At 35.4% G+C, this 17,669-nt stretch overlaps 1 protein-coding gene across 5 annotated transcripts in view; it reads left to right on the top strand.

Moving 5' to 3' along the window:
- CENPC (centromere protein C) overlaps positions 1-17,669 on the top strand; it is an 89,960-nt gene that overhangs the window by 20,801 nt on the left and 51,490 nt on the right. For all 5 annotated transcript variants that reach the window (XR_013828135.1, XM_079920014.1, XM_079920013.1 and 2 more), the window contains 4 exons: positions 81-186; positions 10,784-11,069; positions 12,316-12,531; positions 15,887-16,497. Coding sequence is in view for 4 of the 5 variants with exons in the window: in XM_079920014.1 (XP_079776140.1) it covers positions 81-186; positions 10,784-11,069; positions 12,316-12,531; positions 15,887-16,497 (1,219 nt within the window). In the remaining variant the exon portion in view is untranslated. The remainder of the gene's footprint in view (positions 1-80; positions 187-10,783; positions 11,070-12,315; positions 12,532-15,886; positions 16,498-17,669) is intronic.

Genomic DNA, 17,669 nt, shown 5'->3' with positions numbered 1-17,669 from the left:
CTTTTTTCAATTTAAGAACAAATGTGTTTAATCAAAATTGGTAATTTAATAGAATAGATCTAATGTTGTATCTCTTTTAGACTCAGTGCCAGAAATCACATCCAAAGTCAGGTACAGTTTCTTCAAGGAAGAAAGAAGCCCCTCTGCAGTTAATTGTGGAACCAAGTGAAGCTGTCAACAAATCAGGTTGGTAGCATCCCCATGGGTGATATTTGCCTAGATATATTTAAAGAGTTAGGGGCTCCCCTGGTGGCGCAGTGGTTGAGAGTCCGCCTGCTGATGCAGGGGACACGGGTTCGTGCCCTGGTCCGGGAAGACCCCACATGCCGCGGAGTGGCTGGGCCCGTGAGCCATGGCCGCTGGGCCTGCGCGTCCGGAGCCTGTGCTCTGCAACAGGAGAGGCCACAACAGTGAGAGGCCCGCGTACCGCAAAAAAAAAAAAAAAAAGAAAAGAGAAATGCTGAAGGTAGCACATGTGTCGGCTTGAGTCACAAGGTCAGGGTCAGCCTAGACAGAATTGTGAAATGGATGAAGTTGTTTCTGAGTCCCTCTCAAGTCCACTGTCAGTGTATTTTTTTAAAAAAAAAAAACATGAATAAGTTTTATTTTTAATTTTATTGAAATATAGTTGATTTACAATGTTGTGTTTAATTTCTGCTACACAGCGGAGTGACTCAGTTATACATATATATTCTTTTCCATTATGGTTTATCATAGGATACTGAATATAGTTCCCTGTGCTATATAGTAGGACCTTGTTGTTTATCCATCCTATATATAATAGTTTGCATCTGCTAATCCCAAGCTCCCAATCCTTCCCCCCCCCCACTTCCCCTCAGCAACCACAAGTGTGTTCTTTATATCTGTGAGTTCATTTTTGTTTCATAGATATGTTCATTTGTGTTGTATTTTAGATTCCATATATAAGTGATATATGGTATTTGTCTTTCTGACTTACTTCATTTAGTCTGATAATCTCTAGGTCTATCCATGTTGCTGCAAGTGGCATTACTTCTTTCTTTTTAATGGCTGAGTAATATTCCATTGTATATATGTGCCACATCTTTATCCATTCATCCAACTGTGGACATTTAGGTTGTTTCCATGTCTTGGCTATTGTAAATAGTGCTGCTATGAACAAAGGGGTGCAAGTATCTTTTTGAATTATCGTTTTATCTGGGTATATGACCAGGAGTGGGATTGCTGGATCATTTGGCAACTCTGTTTTTAGTTGTTTTTTTTTTTGCGGTACACGGGCCTCTCACTGTTGTGGCCTCTCCTGTTGTGGAGCACAGGCTCCAGAGGTGCAGGCTCTGGATGTGTAGGCTCAGCAGCCATGGCTCATGGGCCCAGCCGCTCTGCGCCATGTGGGATCTTCCTGGACCGGGGCACGAACCCGTGTTCCCTGCATCGGCAGGTGGACTCTCAACCACTGCGCCACCAGGGAAACCCTATTTTTAGTGTTTTGAGGAACCTTCATACTGTTTTCTATAGTGGCTGCACCAATTTACATTCCTACCAACAGTGTAAGAGCGTTCCCGTTTCTCCACACCCTCTCCAGCATTTATTATTTGTAGACTTTTTAATGATGGCCATTCCGACCGGTGTGAGGTGGTACCTCGTTGTTTTGATTTGCGGAATAATAAGTTTTATCTGATTATTATGTGTGTTTTTGTTTTAGTGGTAGGAGCGTTGTTCATAAGATGTGGTAAGAGACATTAACTAAGAATTATTATAGGGACCATAGCTTTAAGAGTTTTCAAGTAGATTTTTCTTTTCTTTTCTTCTTTTTTTTTTTTTTTTTTTAATATTTATCATCTCATACAGTTTCTGTGGGTCAGGAATTCAGAAGCAGCTTAGTTAGGTGGTGCTGGCTTGTAATCTCATGAGGTGGTAGTCAAGATGATGGCCAGGGTTGCAGTCATCTGAAGGCTTGACTGAGGCTAAGGATGAATTTCCAAGATGACACTCATGTGGGTCTGGTTGCCGGCAGGAAGCCTTAATTTCCTCCCATGTGGGCCTCTCCATGGGCTCCTTGAGCATTTTTTTTTTAACTAAGGTATAATTTACGTAATATTAGTTTCAGGAATACAACATAATGATTTGATATTTGAATATATGTGGTCAGTGTTTTTTCTCTCTGTTGCATTTCCTTAAGTCATTTATATGTGCTGCCAGTTTTTAAAGTTTTATTTGCATTTTTCAAATTAGAAAAGTCCTTCATTTGGGGTGAGTCAAAGATTTAAAAGAAAAAGCTACTAATCATTACTCCCCTCATCCTGCTGAGGTAGCCTTGAATCCTTCCATATCTTCATTGGTGCTCCTGAACGAACACATATATAAACGTGTTTGTGCGTGCACGCGTGCTTTCAGAAGAGGCTTTTACAATTTCCTTTTATACCAGCAATGTAAGAAAGTACCTTTCACCTGATAGAGTATTTACTATTCTATTGAACTTTTTGCCAATTTGATCACTATTACATGATCTCAATATTACTTTAGTGATTACCACTGAGTTTGAACACCTTTTCATAAGTTTACTGGCTATTTGAAATACCTTTTTATCTTTTCATATCCTTTGCCCATTTGTTTTTTCTAGTTTATGGGAGATCTTTAAATTGGGTATCTGTAACTGTTTATCTGTAATTTGTGTAATTTATCTGTTATTTATCAGATATTTTTCCAAATGATCCCTAGACTATTACAGATTTTGGTTATAGTATCTTATATGATGGATAACGTTTTTTATTTTAATTGTCAAATGTGTGTGTGTTTGTTTTTTTCAATAGCTTTTGAGTTTCCTGTTTTGGTTAAAAGGTCTGTTTTATCCTAATGGTATATGTAACATCTTACATTTTCATCTTAACATCTTTTTTTCTTTTTAATTTAAATTCTTAATCCATCTGGAATGTGCTTTGGTGTATAATGTGGCATAATGTTATAATTTTATTTTCTTCCTTATGGTCAGTTGTGCTAGTTCCTTTTATTAATTACATAATCCATTCTCATATGAATGTGCTACTTTTATCATGTATTAAATCTCATATATCATTCAATATACTTTTGAATTTTGGTCCATTTGTTTATTCTTAATGTCAACACAATACTGTTTTACTAATTGTAGTTTTATAGCACATGCTCATATAAAGGTATCTATTTATATATATACTTCTGATACATGCCACTCTTCTGCCATTCTTAGACCTTTTTAATTTCTATGAATTTTGTGTATTCAGTTTCCAATAAAATTTTGTTGTGATGTTAACTAAAGTTGCATTTAATTTGTATAGTAATTTTGTGAAAATTCATATTTTTGCGTCATTTAGGTTTTCTACTTAAGAACAAATATGTCATATATTTACATCCTTCAAAAGTGTGTGAAGGGTACTGTCAATAGCATGAAAGGATAACCCACAAAATGGGGGAAAATAATTGCATATAGTATATCTCATAAGGCAGTGGTCTCCAACCTTTTTGGCACCATGGAGCGGTTTTGTGGAAGACAATTTTTCCATGGACTGGGGGTGGGGGAGGGCGGGTGGTTTTGGTGTGATTCAAGCACATTACCTTTATTGTGCACTTTATTTCTATTATTATTACATTGTAAGATCCAGTGAAATAATTATACAACTCACCATAATGCAGCATCAGTGGGAGCCCTGAGCTTGTTTTCACTTGCCAGTCACTGATAGGGTTTTGATATGAGTCTGCAAGCAATTGATTTATTATGGTCTCTGTGCAGTCAGACCTCTCTGTTAATGATAATCTGTATTTGCATCTGCTCCCCAGCGCTAGAGTCACCACCTCTGTTCTACCTCACATTAGATTCTCATAAGGAGCATGCAAGCTAGATCCCTTGCATGTGCAGTTCACAGTAGGGTTCGTGCTCCTATGAGAATCTAATGCCACCGATGATCTGACAGGAGGTGGGGCTCAGGTGGTAATGCTAGCAATGGGGAGCAGCTGTAAATACAGGTGAAGCTTTGCTCATTCACCTAATGCTCACCTCCTGCTGTGTGGCCCAGTTCCTAACAGGCCATGGACCATTACTGGTCTGTGGCCTGGGGGTTGGGGACCCCTGTAATAAGGGATTTATATCCAGAATACATAAAGACTTCCTGTAACTCAACAACAACAAAAATAAACATCCCAACTGAAAAGAGAAGAGGACTTGAATAGACATTTGTCCAGTTGGCCAATGAATGTGTTTTACCTGCCTTCACTAATTGAGTTTGGTTTCAGACTTGCATGTCCTTCAAGTGGCTTGTAACCTGAACAAGGTATTTGCCTGAGTTGTTTTCTGGGAACTTCAGGTCAGCTGCATCTAGTTTGTGCTGAGCTGGTTAAGACTGAATAGAACCACCCTTCAACTGGTTATGCTTAAGGGTCCACTCCAGTAACCTTTTGACCGTGCAGAGACCTGTGCAGAGTGATGATTATTGCAACTTTTTTTCAGTCACCTTTCCCCAAGCTCCCCACGCCTCAGATCATCTTGCTTGGCTGCCTTGCAAATAAACCCTCTCTTTGCTGCAAACCTTGTTGTCTCAGCATTTTGGCTTGCTATGCATCTGGCAAGCTGATAACAACTACATGAAAAGTTGTTCAACATTGTTAGTCATTAGGGAAATGCAAATCAAAACCCCACGGAGATACCACTTTATACATATTAGGATGGATATTATTACTTTTTAAATAAAATAAAAGATGTTGAGGATGTGGAATTTATAGAAACCCACATGCATTATGCAGCCAGTGGAAAAAGTTTGGTGGTTCCTCAAAAAATTAGGTATTAAGTAGCATTTCTACTTCTAGGTTTATATTCAAAAGAATTGAAAACAGGAACTCAAACAGATACTTACACCCCAATGTTCATAGCAGTATGATTCATAATACCCAAAAGGTGGAAACAACCAAAGTGTCCCATGAACGAGTGAATGGACAAACAACATGTGGTACATGTGTAGAGTGGAATATTATTCAGCCATAAAAAGGAATGAAGTTCTGATACATGCTACAACATGGAAGAACCTTAGAAACATTATGCTAAATGAATGTACTGGACTTTCCTGTTGTCTTTCCCTTAGTGATTTCTAGTCTTGATTTCTTTATGGCATAGCATATATACACTATGTCATTTCATTTTAGTTCTTTAAAATTTGTGAAGATTTGTTTTATTTGTTTTATGACCCAAGATATTGTCTGCCTTTATGAATGCTTCATGGGCATTTGAAAAACAAGTATTCCATTGTTGAGTGCAGTTGACCATAAATGTCAATTATGTTGTATTACTAATTTTTATACATTGTTTGATGCAGTTTGCTAAAATTTTGAGAACTTTTTGCATCTAAATTAATGAGAGATAGTGGTCTGTAGTTTTCTTTTTTATGCTGTATTTGTATGGTTTTGGTATCAAGGTAATGCTCACCAACCTTATAAAATGAGTTGGAAATTATTCTCCCTTCTGATTCCTAGAAGGGCTTATGTAAAATTAATTTTAATTCTCTGATTTTTTGGTATAATATTCTCCAGTGATATCATCTGGTCTGTGACATTTCTTTTTCAAGAGCTTTTAAGTTACAAATTCAATTCTCTAATAGTTATAGGACTATTTAGGTTATTTATTTTATCTTGGCACATTTTTGATTGTTTATTGTTTTTGAAGAATTGGTCCATTTCTTCTAAGTGGTTGAGTTTATCGGCATAAAGTTGTACATAGTATTACTTTGTTATCTTTTTTTTTTTTTTTTTTTTTTTGTGGTACACGGGCTTCTCACTGTTGTGGCCTCTCCCGTTGCGAAGCACAGGCTCTGGACGCGCAGGCTCAGCGGCCATGGCTCACGGGCCTAGCCACTCCGCGGCATGTGGGATCTTCCCGGACCGGGGCACGAACCCGTGTCCCCTGCATTGGCAGGCGGACTCTCAGCCACTGCCCACCAGGGAAGCCCCACTTTGTTATCCTTTTAATGGCTGCAGGATCTGTTGTGATACACCGTTTTATTCTGGATATTGTTGATTTGTGTCTTGTCTTTTTGCCTTTGTTAATTTTGTTACAGGATTATCATTTTTATTCACTGTTTTAAAAGAACTAGCTTCCTGTTTCAGTAAGTTTTTGTGTTTTCCTGTTTTTAGTTTCATTGATTTCTGCTCTTATTTTCTCCATTCTTGTCCTTGGTTTGGGTTTATTTTGCTCCTTTTTTTAGTTTTTGAGGTAGAAACTTTATTTTATACTTTAGTTTATAATCCAGTACTATTTTATTAAATTTGTTACTCAAACTGTTCCAGCTTTGGCCATTAGAAAGCTCTTTCACTGGCTCCTATGCCCCTTTGATGGACCCCATTTTTGTTGTTATTGCTGTTGTTTTTAACATTTCCTTACCTTCTGGAACTACAGGATGCTCCAGGCCCAACTTACCCTAGAATCAGCCATTTCTCCAAGGAGCCAGTGGTTCCTTTTACTGGAGGATGGTATTAGGAACCAAGATCTGGGTGCTAGGTGTGCTGTTTCTCCTGGGGCATTAATGCTTCAAGACTGTCTCAACTGACAGAGCAAGGAAATATATGTGTGTATGGTAACTGGTATATATACACATATCTATAAATATTTTTCTGTGTAACTGTATCTGTATTAAGTTAAACATGAATTCATATTGATGTCTCCAACTGTAATTTATTACCACATGGGTTATTCTTGCTTCTTAGCCTTGCTTATCTGTAAACGTCCACTCTGTGTGTAAGAAACTTGGCACTTACCTTTCACCATCTACCTACTTAACTTTTTGTTCCTATATACATGTATAACAGTATCAGAATTGTTGACTTAAACCCATGGAAAACAATTTTATCTACTGGAGTACAGTGCTTATGTACAATTTCTTTATTGTACTTAATTTACAATATTGTGTTAGTTTCAGGTGTACAGCAAAAGTGATTTGGTTATATATATATATGTATACATACATATACTTTTTTCTTGATTCTTTTTCATTATAGGTTATTATAAGATACTGAATATAGTCCCTGTGCTACACAATAAATCCTTGGTTGTTTATCTATTTTATATATGAAAATGTGTATCTGTTAATCCCGTACTCCTAATTTATCCCTCTCCCTCCTTCCTCTTCGGTAACCATAAGTTTGTTTTGTGTCTGTGAGTCTGTTTGTGTTTTGTTTTATTTTTCAGATTTCACATATAAGTGATATCATATAATATTTGTCTTTGTCTGTCTGACTTACTTCACTTAGTATGACAATGTTATGTACAATTTCTTTAGCTTTTAGTTTTACAGACTCCATTTCTAACCTTACTTAGGTCAGCATTTTTCCTCACCCCCGTAAGTGAGGTTGTTTGTATGTATCATGTCATATATCATATCATATATCATATCACATCATATATCATAGAATGTGGTATATGTGATACTGTGTGACTTCCAAGGTTAGGACATAAAGGGCTTCTGCTTGGCTCCCTCCCTTTCTCCTTATTTCCCTCTTAGGATACACTCTACCTCATAACCCAGACATCATGCTGTGAGGAAGCCCAAACTAGCCTACTTGCAGACATACATAGACAGCAATATTTCTTCGGCCTGCTGCCAGCTTCAGATGTTAGACATGTGAGTAAGCAAGCTTTCAAATCGTTCCAGGCCCCAGACTTCATGGAGTAGAGACAAGTCATCCCTGCTTGTGCCCTGCCAAATTCCGGCCCCACAGAATAAGTGAACATAATATATGGTGGTTTTATGCAGCCAAGGCATGGAGTTACTTATTATGCAGACAGAGTAACTAGAACAACTCCCTAATTCCCAACTGATACACTGTTGTCATATATTTTATTCCTGTTATCCTCTATTTTAATTCTGCTATGTATTTTGATATCTTTTATGTCTATAAGACTTTATTTTTGTTTTAATCAGTGTTTATATTTACACATACATCACTGTGCTCTTTATTCCTTTTAAAAAATGATTTTAAAAAATTACGGTAAAATAATATAACAAAATGTACCATTTTAAACATTTTTAAGTGTACAGTTCTTGGCATTAAGGACAGTCAGGTTGTCCAACTGTCACCACCATCCATCCACAGAACTTATTCATCTTGTAAAACTGAACCCATTAAACAATCTCCCCCTACCCCCAGCCTCTGGTAACCACACTTCTACATTCTGTTTCTGAATTTGACTACTCTAAATACCTCATATGAGTGGAATTGTTCAGCTTTTGTCCTTTTGCAACTGGCTTATTTCACTTAGCATAATGTCCTCAAGTGTCAGCCAGGTTGTAGTGTGTGTCAGGATTTCCTTTATAAAGCTGAATAATATTTCACTGTATGTATACCATATTTTGTTTTGTCCATTTATCCATTGATGGACATTTAGGTGGTTTCCACCTTTTGTCTTTTGTGAATAATGTTGCTGTGAGCACAGATGTACAAGTACCTCTTGCAGCCCCTGCTTTCAATCTTTTTGGATATATAGGCAAAAAAGGAATTATTAGATCATATGGTAATTGCATTTTTAATTTCTTGAGGAGCGACCAAGCTATCTTCCATAGTGGCTGCATCATTTTACATTCCCACCAGCTGTGCGCAAGGATTCCAGTTTTTCTGTATACTCACCAACACTTGTTAACTTGTTATTTTCTCCTTCCCTCCCTCCCTCCCTCCCTTCCCCCCTTCCCATCCTAATGGGTGTGAAGTAGTATCTCATTGTGGATTTGTTCATCATTATCGTCATTAGGGAATTTTAAATTAAAACAACAGTTAGATACCACTACATAGCTATAATGGCTAAGATCCAAAAGCTGGGTCTCTTTTGTAACTCCTGTTTCTTTGAGAGTTTCTGTCTTTTCATTTGTTTCAAGAGAATTTATAATTGAACATTAAGACATTTTTATGGTGGTTGGTTTAAATAAATTCTTGTTAAATAATTCCAGCATCTGATTCATATTGTCCATTTGCATCCATTGATCGTATTTTCTTCTTCAGATAGTGTTTTTTCTTTTTTAAAAATTTTTATTATGATGAATCATTTTGATTGTATCCTCAACATTTTGGTTATTATGTTAAGGGACTCTTCACTGTATTTCAGTCTTGTTATAGTTGCCCTGTTTTGGTTTAATGTGAAGGCTCTTGCCTATTTTTGTGGAGTTTATTTCCAATGACATTTAAGTGTTTATAGAGTTCTAGCAGTGGTATTTTGGTTTGTTTCATTTTCTAATGCTACAGGGGATTCACCACATTATCCGTTGTTGCTTAAGGCTTGAGGTTCCTAGCAAATACACCTTCTTCCAGCTTTCAGAGTTCTGTTATTATTGTTTGTTTAAGTTGTACTTAAAGGGAGAAGCAGGAGAAAGTGAGTCTATGTAATTTTGTTCCAGAACCAAAAGCCATTTTGGCTTATTTTAAATTTTTAATCTTTTCTTTTTGAGAGTATGAATCAGTATGAGTACTACCCAGCCATTCTACTTTTTCTTTGATATTTGAAGGTTAAGGGTTAAGAGAATATATATTTCTCTTTATATAGCTATAAAGATATATGTGTATAATATATATTCTCTTTGTATAGATATAAAGAGGTATGTGTATATATTCTCCCTATATATACATATATTTTATATAACTATATATGTATCTGTTCTATATGTATATGTGTATGTATATGTATAAAAGTGTGATCATCTAGCTGCCCTAGTTTACCCAACTCTTAACCTAAAGATTGAATCTCATAATTTCTCTAGGATTACCTGTTACTTATTTTAGCTATGTAAAGATTTATTTAAATCTTCAAAAGAATTTTTATTTTATTGTGGTAAGAACATTTTATTTTATTTATTTTTAAAAATTTTATTTATTTTTGGCTGCATTGGGTCTTTGTTGCTGCGCACGGGCTTTCTCTAGTTGCGGCAGGCGGGGGCTACTCTTCATTGCAGTGTGCTCATTGCGGTAGCTTCTCTTGTTGCAGAGCATGGGCTCTAGGCATGTGGGCTTCAGTAGTTGCAGCACGTTGGTTCAGTAGTTGTGGTGCATGGGCCCTAGAGTGCAGGGGCTTCAGTAGTTGCGGCATGCGGGCTCAGGAGTTGTGGCACACGGCCTCAATAGTTGTGGCTTGTGGGCTCTAGAGTGCAGGCTCAGTAGTTGTGGCACATGGGTTTGTTTAGTTGCTCTGCGGCATGTGGGATCTTCCTAGACCAGGGCTCGAACCTGTGTCCCCTGCGTTGGCAGGTGGACTCTTAATCACTGCACCACCTGGGAAGTCCCAGTAAGAACATTTTTACATGAGATCTTCCCTCTCAACAGATTTTTAAGTGTACAATAGAGTATTGTTATGTATAGGCACAATGTTGTACTCTAGATCTCTAAAACTTATTTATCTTGAATAACTGAAACTTTACACCTGTTAATTAACAACTGCGAATTTCTCCTTTCTCCCAGTCACTGGCAACCATTATTCAAATCTCTCCTTCTCTGAGTTTGACTATATTCAAATCTTGAATAAATTTACTATATCAATAATATTAACTGTGAATTTTCTCTGTTTGAGGATTTTATTCATTTTAGAACTGTGGAGCATGGACCAAATACACCTTTCAGTTTATTAATTTCATAAATTAGAACTCTTAAAGTACTTGTGTATTTTAATCCTAGATCTTTGATTATAAACTTAATGACCTGTGAGTCTTCTGGAAACTTTCTAATGAAATTGTTGCCATATTTTAAAAAGCACATTTTGTTCTAGTATTATTATTTAAAGAGTTTTCAATATCTTCATGTAATTTTCTTCTAGTTCAGGCCCATGAGGTTCATCAGGAAATTTTGGCAACTGATGTTCATTCTAACAATACATCTGACTCGAGAAAAATGTCAAGTAAAAAACTAAAAGATCATCACAATGAAGCTGATGAGGAATTTTACTTATCTATTGGCTTACCTTCTGATCATCTGGATGCAAAAGCATCTTCATTGCAAAAGACTATTCCATCTGTTGCCCAAAAGAGAGAGACCTATACTTCTGAAAATTCAGTAAATATGCTGCCTTCAAGTACAGAGATTTCTCATAAAACCAAAAAAAGGTGAATTTTTGTTTATTTAAAAGATATTAATCTTACTATAACTATTTTATCTTATGTTAAAAAGTGAGTAATTTAGTCTTTTAGGTATTTTATAGTAAGTATTGAGGAATATTAACATGTTTTGAGAAAAACATATACATTCAGTATATATTCAGTTTATATTTAATATGGAAGGCCTTAAAGTGTTCATCAGAGACGTTTGGGGGTAAATTTTTCTGTGGTCTTTGGAAAAGCATGTTTTTTTCTTTTTTCTTTAAGATTTTTATTTTAAAATACTGTAGACATACAGAAGATAACAATAGGCACTCACATATTCAGATTTGACATATGTGAATATTTTGTTATATTCAGATATTTTTCTTTTTAAAAAATGTTTTTTATTGAAGTATAGTTGAATTACAATGTTGCGTTAATTACTGCTGTACAGCATTGTGACTCAGTTATACATATATATACGTTCTTCTTCATATTCTTTTCCTTTATGGTTTATCACAGGATGTTTTTTTTTCCTTATAATAAGTTTTCTATAACTTCCTAAGAGAAACAATTTGTATTTTCTCTATGTTATTTTTAATTATAAGGGTAGGTATATATCAGGTCATCTCAGGGTAGCAAAGAGTAAGTTTTGTTGAGGATGAGTTGTGGTAAACCCACATCCATTTCTTGGGGCTTTCCCTTTGGCCTTTAAGAAGCAAAATAGATTGTTCAAGGTCCTTTGGTATTGGGAACCTCTGCCATGAGTGTAATATCTTTCTAGGGTCTTGTGTGATTCTTGGAGCTGAGGAGTTAAGTACATTCTAAGATTTTGCTATTCACAGTGTGATCTGCAGCTCAGAATCGAGAGCAGTGGCATTATCTGGAAGCCTGTTAGAAATATAGAATCTCAAACCCTATGCTAGACCTACTGAATCAGAATCTACATTTTAATAAGATTCTCCAGATGATTCAAATTCATATTAAATGTTTGAGAACTAGTGTTCTAAGCTACACATTTCTTTGTTATATGATTTAGCCATTCTTTTTCTCTCTTATTTTTTTCTATCAACAAATACAAAATTTAATTTTTCTGAGCAATTTGCCTTGTGTATGTTGTGTAAGAGAAACACAGCAGCATTTATAATTTTTAAATAAAGGCCCACTGGAAAATTTTGTAAGCAGTTGTATTGTTACTGTAAGGGAGTTCAGGAATACTTATAACTCAACAAATGGTGGGAACATTCATCATGTCTTCCTTTTAACCTTTTAGGTTAAACTTTGAAGATAAAGATGATTTGAAGAAAGTAGAAGTAACGAATAAAGTATCAGAAATAGAGGATAAAGTTTCAGAAGGACCACAAGAGAGGAAACAGTTAGGAACATCTCAAAAAAGAATACAAGATTCAGAATGTGAAGATCAACCACAAGCTAGAAAGAGTTTTTCAACATTGTTTTTAGAAACTGTAAAAAGAAAAGGTGAATCCAGGTGAGTTATTAAGAAATGGTCCACATTTTTCTTTCACATTCTTTGAACAGTATCTAAGGATTCTTAGTGATATTTAACTAGAAGTTAATCTTAATTGACACAATTTTTAATTGAAATTATGTCTAACCCATAAGGAGAGAGTAGTTTCTTACCAGTAAATTAATTCCAAAGCCATCATTTAAGGGATATTAAATTAGATGTGAAAGAAAAGTTTATTCAGCTTTCATTGCTTCTGTTCATCAGCACTTTCTAGTACGTATGAGATCAAAGAATAAAGACAGTATTTAGAAATAAAATTATGTCAGGGTGCCTGTATTTCACTGTTAAGTGTTTTAAATATTTTTTCTATTTCTTTTGATTGTGTTAGTAAAAGGATAGTCCTAAAATAAGTTTTAATCTGTTTTTGCTTACTTAAAAACCTTCAGTGGTTCTACAATATCCATACAGTGATTCTTAACTGGCTGCACATTAGAGTTAACTAGAATTAATAGCAGCTAGGGTTGAGAAGCACTGGTCTACAGAATAACTTGAGATTTGTCAGCTAGTATTTAAGGCCTTCACTGTCACTAGTGAACTGTTTCTACCAACTTGTCATACATATTTGCAGTTGTCCTGGCTTTGGCGTACCTTTTCCCCTTGTCGTATGCCAATTTATATTTTATTCTAAGGTCCATGGTTGTAGGCTTCTGATTTTTTCCAAGTCCCACTCCAGTGTTTTTTAAAATAGTTCCTTGCCTTGTATTATAGTTTAGCTATTTTATATATCTTTCTTAGTAGGTTAAGACATAAGCCCTTCTTTCCAGGAGTTTAGTTTCTTTTGTATTTTCTGTGAGATCTATCAGAATGCTAGTGAATATATTAGGAAGGTTTTATAAAAAACATATTGAGTGAATGAAATTCCTCTTTGGTTCGGTCTGTGTTCCATAGTTGACTCCTCCCTCCCCCTACCCCTCCAGTCTTCCTCCCTCTCCCCTCGCCTTTCTCTGTGTGTGTGTGTGTGTGTGTGTGTGTGTGTGTGTGTGTGTGTATGCAGTATATATATATACATATATATATGTGGCATCCTTTATCCCTTGTATGGATGTTGTCCCCATAATCTGATAGAAATATGTTACACTTAGGGGCTAATTATATCTATGTCCAAAAAAGTAATTAAGTATTTTTTAATGTGCTGTGTTTTTTTTTTTGAAAAACTAGCGAGTAAAGTGTATGTTTAATTGCTGTAGCCAGATGTAACTACTCACTATTACTTGTGCTTTCCTGCTCCGTTTCTGTGCTTATGCTCTTCCTTATGATTGTCTTTCTTGTATTTCCTCATGACCAAATCATATCCATTCTTCAAGATCCAACTCAAATGCTGCAGAGTCTTTCTTGATTTTTTCCACCTAGCCCAGAAATTTACATTTCACAGTGCTGGAGGCTGGGAAGTCCAAGATCAAGGCTCAGGTAGATTCACTGTCTGGTGAGGCTTGCTTCCTGGTTCATGGATGTCTATCTTATTGCTATAACCTTAAATGGTAGAAGGTAGTGAGGGGGCTTTCTGGGGTCTCTTTTATAAAGATACTAATTCATTCATGAGCCATTCCACCCTAATGACCTGATCACTTCGTAAAGTCCCCACCCTCAAATACCATCACGTTGGGGATTAGGTTTCAATTTGTGAATTTTTGAAGGATATAAACATTTGATCTATAGTAAGTGTCAAAGTTGTTTCCTAAGGATAGCTTTGGCTTGAATAACCTTGAAGTTATGGAAGTCTCTTTAATAGAGGAGTGGATTTAGAGAGTTCTTGTTGGCTGGTTTCGGAAGGCTTTATTTTTAAATACTTAGCATTACTTCTTTAATATATAGAATTAATAGATATTACAGATAACATACAATAAAGCAAATTAAACATTTATATCAGATTGGCTTTTTCTTTAAGTGCTGAAAAATAATATTTCTGTTTAAACATGGTCTTCTATTTATATATTATGTGGTCTATTTATATTGACTTCGCTTTTTTATTAGATTTTTTAGAGTTTTCTAATTATATAAACTTGTAAGTCTACCTATTAGAAGACAGTATATTTCTTAGCATATATGTGTATAAATTTTTTACATTATAAGGTTTTATCAGGGGTTTGAGATTAGGGAAGTAGAGAAGGCATTTTCATTTTATAATCTTTTTTTATATCTTAAAAATGAGAAAAAAAACTAGACATGATAATCCAGTTCTTCCATTCTTGCTTTTCTTCTACTGTGTATAAAAATAGTTAAGCATCCTTACTCAGGTGAAAAAGGCAGAAACAGGAGTGTATATGCTGGCTTTGGAATTTGGATGTTTACCCTAGGTGTTTATTTTTGCATATTCACTCCAATATGTGGTTTGCTCAAAGCTGTTGTCATAAAAAGGAGGGAAATGCAAAATGACTCCATCAGATTACCATCTTTTGAATAATTCCATCCTTCTTTAGAAAATTTTTCCAACTAATTGGAAGAGATGCTGTGTAAGCCCAGTGTGCTTACCTTTCTAGATACACTTCATTTATTTCTATACTCTGCTTACAGTATTAAAACACTATGAAAATGTGTGAATTATCCAACTTGGAGTGAATTTTTACATCATATAATTTAGTCTGTAATTTTGTAGTGTTTTATTAGACTATTAGACTAGAAGGTATCTCAGAAATAATCTTGTTAAGGGATGTTAAGGGATTCAGGCCCCAAGAAACATCTATATAAACAAAATATAACATTATATATAATAATGGCATGCATTTTTGTACTGTAAGTCAATGTATCTGGGCTATATTTATACATCTCTGGGTTTTATCTGTTTAATGTATGTAATGAATAGGGGAATGTCAAATTAGTTGATGCAGTAGAGATTCCTTCCAGCTCTAAATTTCTATGATCCCATTAGTGTAATAAATGAGTATGCTCAGATATTATAGAAATGTAAAAGGAGGGAAGGGTTTTTAAAAAAAATATTTATTTACTTATATTTGGCTGCGTTGGGTCTTAGTTGTGGCACACGGGATCTTCCGTTGTGGTGCACGGGCTCCTCATTGTGGTGCATGGGCTTCTCTCTAGTTGTGGCGTGCGGTCTCAGTAGTTGCAGCACATGGGTTCAGTAGTTGTGGCCTGCAGGCTTAGTTGCCCCATGGCATGTGAGATGTTAGTTTCCTGACCAGGGATCGAACCCACATCCCCTGCATTGAAAGGCGGATCCTTAACCACTGGACCACCAGGGAAGTCCCAGGAAGGATTTTAATGGGGAAGGAAAAATTGAGGGGACATGTGAACTGCTCTTTAAAGCAAAGGTAAAAGCTTTACTTTTTGAGCTATTATTTATTGTAACATTCTGTTTTAGTTCTGTTGTTAGGCATATAGCAACTGCTCCACCTCATTTATCTCCTGCAAATAATATGAAGTTATTAGAAGATGAATTTATAATTGATGAATCAGATAAAAGTTTTGCCAATCAACCATGGATTACTATACCAAGAAAGACTGGGCCTCTGAAACAATGCACAGTATCTCCTGCTGAGAGCACTGTACTCCTTCAAAGGAAGAAGTCAAGAGAAAAACATGACAGTGTATCATCTACAAGTTTGAAAAGTGGTAAACATCCTGGTAAAGCTCACCCAGTAGAGAAATCTCAGTCCTCTGAACAAAAAATACTGGGTGGGAGTTGTGCTTTGATAGATGAAATGGAAAATAATTGTAAATCTTCAAAATATGAAATGTATTCTGAGAATGCAAAAAAATCATCTGGAAACAAAAGGACTATAAAACAAAAACGGGGAACAAAATTTAAGGCCAGTGTAGTTGAAGAACAAGTTGACATGGAACAATCTAAAGGTAAAAATATAAATATATCACATACTGCCCAAGACAGGTTCCAAAGAAATTCAGACCGAAATATGGATGAGGGTGAAGAGATAAGTGTTCACACTTCCAAAAAACAGTTGCTACCTCTGGGTAAGTATTTATATTTATATGTATAAATACGTATAACGTGAGTATTTATATGTAATGTAAAGTGGTAGAATATTATTCTACCACTTTGTGTTTTTGTGATACTCCTATTTAGCTTTGGGAAGTAGGCAAAGTAAACGTAAATCTATACAGAGCCTCAAAAGCCTACAAACTCTTTTCTAGAATCTCTTTATTTTACATATAATTCAACTCCAGGTCAACTCCAGGTCACTTGACTTTTGTGTAGCTTCTAAAATGGCAGCATATATAAAGGGAAAAGTAAAAGGTAAAGAAAGGCTTAGTAAACCAGGTAGTTACCAGAACACAAATAAGACAGCATTATATATTCTTGAGGCTTATTAAAATATAAATTGGGAAAAAATTAAGCTAGTGGGGCTAGTTCTTGTAGATAAAAGTTAATACTCTTCTATTCCATTATTTACTCATTATTTATTTATTATCCAAACTGGGACATTTGAGAATGGGAGAGGATGTCAGGACAGTAAGCATAAACTGGGATTGTCCTGTCAAACCTGAAATATGGCCACTCTCCTTATGTCATCACTGTATAGTGATTGAGATTTGTAATGGTGACACTATCATGAAGAAAAGATCAATTTGTGCTTTTTGTATCACTTTTTTTAATTGAAGTATAGTTGTGTTTCAGATGTACAGCAAAGTGAATCAGTTATACATGCACACACACACACACACACACATATATTCTTTTTCATGTTCTTTTCCCTTATAGGTTATTACAAAATATTGAGTATAGTTCCCTGTGCTATATAATAGGTACTTGTTGGTTATCTATTTCATATATAGTAGTGTGTATATGTTAATTTCCAAACTCCTAATTTATCTGCCCTTCCCCCCACCTTTCCCCTTTGGTAACCATAAGTTTGTTTTGTATGTCTGTGAGTCTATTTCTGTTTTGAAAATAAGTTCATTTGTATCTTTTTTTTTTTTTGGTAGATCCACATATAAGGGACATTATATGATATTTGTCTTTGTCTGGCTTACTTCGCTGAGTATGATATTCTCTAGGTCTATCCATGTTGCTGCAAATGGCATTGTTTCATTCTTTTTTTATGGCTGAGTAATATTCCATAGTGTATATATACACACACACACACCACACACACACATTATACATCACACCTTCATTAGCCATT

Source organism: Stenella coeruleoalba (genome assembly GCF_951394435.1).
Source record: "Stenella coeruleoalba genome assembly, chromosome: 4".
NCBI lineage: Eukaryota > Metazoa > Chordata > Mammalia > Artiodactyla > Delphinidae > Stenella > Stenella coeruleoalba.
This window is presented reverse-complemented; position numbering and strand designations above follow the sequence as displayed.